Source organism: Toxorhynchites rutilus, chromosome 1, assembly GCF_029784135.1.
Source record: "Toxorhynchites rutilus septentrionalis strain SRP chromosome 1, ASM2978413v1, whole genome shotgun sequence".
Taxonomy (NCBI): domain Eukaryota; kingdom Metazoa; phylum Arthropoda; class Insecta; order Diptera; family Culicidae; genus Toxorhynchites; species Toxorhynchites rutilus.
The window spans coordinates 110268672-110273106 of NC_073744.1; the positions used below are offsets into that span (position 1 = coordinate 110268672).

General features: G+C 36.8%; 1 protein-coding gene across 1 annotated transcript; it reads left to right on the top strand.

The window, feature by feature from the left end:
* Positions 1 to 2849: 2849 nt before the first annotated feature.
* On the top strand, positions 2850 to 3897 carry LOC129772370 (peroxiredoxin-2). Its single transcript, XM_055776203.1, has 4 exons — positions 2850 to 3007; positions 3077 to 3137; positions 3207 to 3348; positions 3402 to 3897. Exons 1-4 carry the CDS (start codon positions 2978 to 2980, stop codon positions 3859 to 3861), a joined length of 693 nt encoding a protein of 230 aa, XP_055632178.1. The 5' UTR covers positions 2850 to 2977; the 3' UTR covers positions 3862 to 3897.
* The last annotated feature ends 538 nt before the right edge of the window (positions 3898 to 4435 follow it).

Genomic DNA, 4435 nt, shown 5'->3' on the forward strand with positions numbered 1-4435 from the left:
CCAATGCAAATAAACTTCTCGTAATACCTCATCCCGTGTAAATTACCACAGTTTACCATAAGAGTCCGCGATGATAGATGTGTAGTGTCGACATCTGATGGCGATATACGTTTAAGGAAGCAAATTATTCTCTATTGGGCACCTTACACGATCAAACTGATTGACAATAAGTGTCTTCAATATCGTGACAGCTAGGCTTTCGACATCCGATCTAACCTCAATCAATATTTTGCGACCTTACACGGTCAATATCGCTCTCAACCCGAGACAACGAAAATATCCGCGATAGCTAGTGGCGACATTCGAGTTTGGGATCCAAACTATTCTCTATCAGATTAGAAGGCTAAAAGGCAATTTTCAATTGGTAAAATTTGAATGAAAATATCTACTTGGTATTATTTAATTAGTTGAAGCGCATAGCCCTAACTCTAACTTAACCTATTTTCTATGAATTTTCAGATATTCCTACTAAAATTTATTATTATTATATAACGTCAGTTTCAGATACAATTTTTGTATGGGGTTTTCTCACCACTTGCAGAAAAAAAGTGATTTGCATTCACATAGAATACTAATTTGATTTGGAAAAGTTAATTTTCATTCATAATTTACACTTTAAAACTCGTTTTTCCTTCTCAAAAACACATCATAATACTCGCTTCACAAATGCAGACTGATCCTTTCAGTTTCAGGGATGGCAGATTATTTTAGATTGCGAAAATATATGCAAATTATATTATCTGCAAGCAAATGTTTTTATTCGATAAATAAGACTATGACAGTAGATCCCCGATTATCTGTATCTGTATCTGTATCCCGATTATCTGTATCTGTATCTATTTCTGTATTGATAAAACATAGTTTCTATGTTTAAACATCATCCCGACTATTCGCGGATAATCGGGATTCTACTGTAACTTGAATTAACACGTGATGTTTTTTCACCTGTGATTTTCCCAGATCTTCTCATTCTCCAAATTTTATAGGGGAGTGTGAAGAAACACACAATTTAGACTAAAGCGGCTGCCCCGCTCGCTAGCGCAAAGAATGACCGAGTTCAATGTTAAAAAATTCCTAAGACGTTGTTAATTTTCATTCACTCTCTCACCATCACATTGTCAGTTTACTTTGAGGTTTTGATTTGTATCGCGAAAAGTACTGTATTTTGCTATTTTAGGTACAATAATTTACATTTAATGCGACATTTTTCTAATTGGACAGACCTGTATGCGACACGTTTAGTTAGACATTTTCGTAAACATCGAGTTCGGGCCCAAATTATGGCCCCACATTGAAATTCGCCGCCAGACGTCGACGCTGTACCACTCTCATCTTCAATGTCCAATTACAGGTCAAATCGCCTCCAATGCGACACTGAGTGGTTCCTCGGCATGTCGCATTAAATGTAAATTACTGTATCAGTTTTCCAAACCAAAAGCTTTCATTTATGATTCCTACAATTTCAGAAGTTTATAAATGTTAATTGCAATCGCAAAAAAGACTAACAAACATTAAATGTCCGCTTGCAAATCTGGCAACTCAGTCTGGAAGTCCGTGAGGTAAAACGTCATCATCAAGACGGGTCTATGGTACTAGGTGAGGCCGTTTCGTCACTAAGTTGGTTAGGGGAGCGGTATATGAAAACAGCACGGAAGAAAGTAGAAGGGGAATTATTTCCTTGTAGCGTGAAAGAGACAGACTGATCACCAGCGAGCTTCGGCAATAGCGTATTGTGTTTTGTTTACAAACAAAACACAGTAGACTTCCAAGATGGCTGAAGAGTGGTTTTAGCAAGTTGGCCCACCTTAGTATATACTTCTAGGCGCCTTGGTCATCATCATGCATCCATATGAAATGTCACGATATTGATGCCCGAAAATCAGAAAATTCGGATTTCTGCGTTGTCTGCCATGTTCAGCTGTCATCATGCTCTCAAATGTCATCATATTGTCAATAAATTTGACCGTGTAAGGTCCGCTTATCAGATTAGTAAGGCCAAATGCAGTTTCAAATTGTTCAAAAATTTTACTTCGTGTTATTTGATTACTTGTAACATGGCGTCCTGACCCTTACTGAAGGATTTGTTGATACAGTTCCTGATATTTTCACTGAAATTCTTCATTACAATACAAAAACATTATCAAGCACGTTTTTCGTTTCATATTTTTCCACAGTTTGCGAAAGTACGTCTTACTTTTTACATAAAATATATATACGATACGAGGAAGTCAAATCTTATTTTTTATTTTTATTCCGAACAACATGAAATGATGGTTTTCATTCAAGTTTCATCAATTAATCAATCTCCGTGTCTGCTGATCTGATAGAGTGTCATCGCTTCATCCCAACGAAAGATGTCGACACTGTGCCTTCATCTAGTGATCCCCGATTTTTGAAATTAATCGTTCATCCACTAATCGAATACTTTTAAGCAGTTTCTTATTCGATACGATTAATCGATCCAAATAATCGATTAATCGATTAATCGTTACACTGAGAGAAATAATTAGTTAGACTAATATTTCTCATTTGTTAGAAAGCCATCTGGAATCAAAAAAGTGTTCATTACGCCTGAAAATCAATTATTATCTTTTACGCTCCCCTAAACTCGTAAACGAAGCTCATCTCGCATCGACGGCATTGAGCTTCTTTTAGGAGTTTAGGAGAGCCTCAAAGATAATTATTGATTTTCAGGATAAAACTGCAGCGGCTGTACGGTTTTTTCGCTCTGGGTTTGAATCGATTAATCGATGTAAATTATTCGTTCGCTTCGATTATTGGTTGTGCAGTATTCGTTCGATTAATAATCGATTTCTGTAGGAAGTATTCGATTAATCGATTAATCGAACGATTATCGGGGATCACTACCTTCATCATTGTCAAGCAGTTTATGAGCAGGATTGACGAATAGAAATTATTGCTTCTAATCGGCATTGAGCTCTCTTCTGTTTGATTCTTGTTTACAATAGCATTAAACATGTCTTTCGGTGCCAAACTGTTGCGTAATGTAAGAATCAAGACGATAATGCTTTAGAATGCCGACAATGTATCTGAAATAATTTAATGATATTTTTAGGTTCGGCAATGTGTGAATTTTGCAAATGTCGGAGGCGTCCGAACGAGTTGGATCCATACTGGTAGGTTACGTATATATGTGAATTAAACAGATCACCTGTACAATTATTTTGCTTTATTCATACGCATAGCGGGCACCCTTAATGTTGCCCAGGTTCAGAAGCCTGCACCGGCATTTAGCGGTACGGCCGTAGTGAAAAATGACTTCAAAGAAATTAGGCTTGATGATTTCAAAGGAAAATATCTTGTTTTATTCTTCTATCCGTTGGATTTGTAAGTACAATTTAGTTCTATGCTAGCTGTATTGTATGTTTTTCTTGTTTTAGCACATTTGTCTGCCCGACTGAGATAATTGCGTTCAGTGATCGCATTCAAGAGTTTCGCGCCTTGAATACGGAAGTGGTTGGCGTATCCGTGGATTCCCATTTCTCTCATCTAGCTTGGATTAATACTCCTCGTAAAAGCGGTGGCCTTGGCAATCTGGAATATCCTTTGTTGGCTGATTTGACAAAACAAATTTCCTCCGATTATGGCGTACTGTTGGATGCTGGAATCTCTTTGCGTGGACTTTTCATTATTGATCCAAATGGAATAGTGCGTCAAATAACAATTAATGACTTGCCGGTAGGAAGATCTGTCGATGAAACATTGAGGCTGCTTAAGGCATTCCAGTTTGTTGAGAAACATGGTGAAGTGTGCCCCGCTAATTGGGATCCCAAGGGCAATGCTGATACGATAAAACCGGACCCAAAGGGTTCCAAAGATTATTTTAAAAAACATGGTTAGAATCAACAGAAAATAGACTAATTTTGCTCACTATGAGTCAGATTGACTTTTTATTCAGTGTGATTGTGTGGTATTGATGACGTTTATTTATTTTACAGTACAAATAAGATCAATTGTGATATTGTAATTTTGTTCAGGGTTTGAATCATGTTCATCGAATCCATTTTCATCTTAGTATAAGAATGGTTGACTATGGGGCCTATTCCAGAAAACGGGACGAGCAGACGAGCGCTCGTCTCGTTTGTTTTCATCTAAGACAAGACGTGACAACTGGCTTCTTACTCTTCTTTTGCATTTTCGTCGACCAAGTGCTAGATAACAGGAAAGCGAGATGTGAAGGTTGCCAAATGCTATAAAATTTCGGAAGATTATTTTCCCATGAAAAACATGTGTTCTTCGTATCATGTATTTTCTCAGCTGCACCATTTTTTTGTATTAATTTTGTCGCATATTTCAAACAACAAGTACTCTCCTGTTATTTTGGTGTGTAAAAAAATTAAATGTGAAGAGATAAAGAAAACTAGAAAACGTAGATTTGATAGTAGGAGTATGATATGTTGAAATACATGAATTA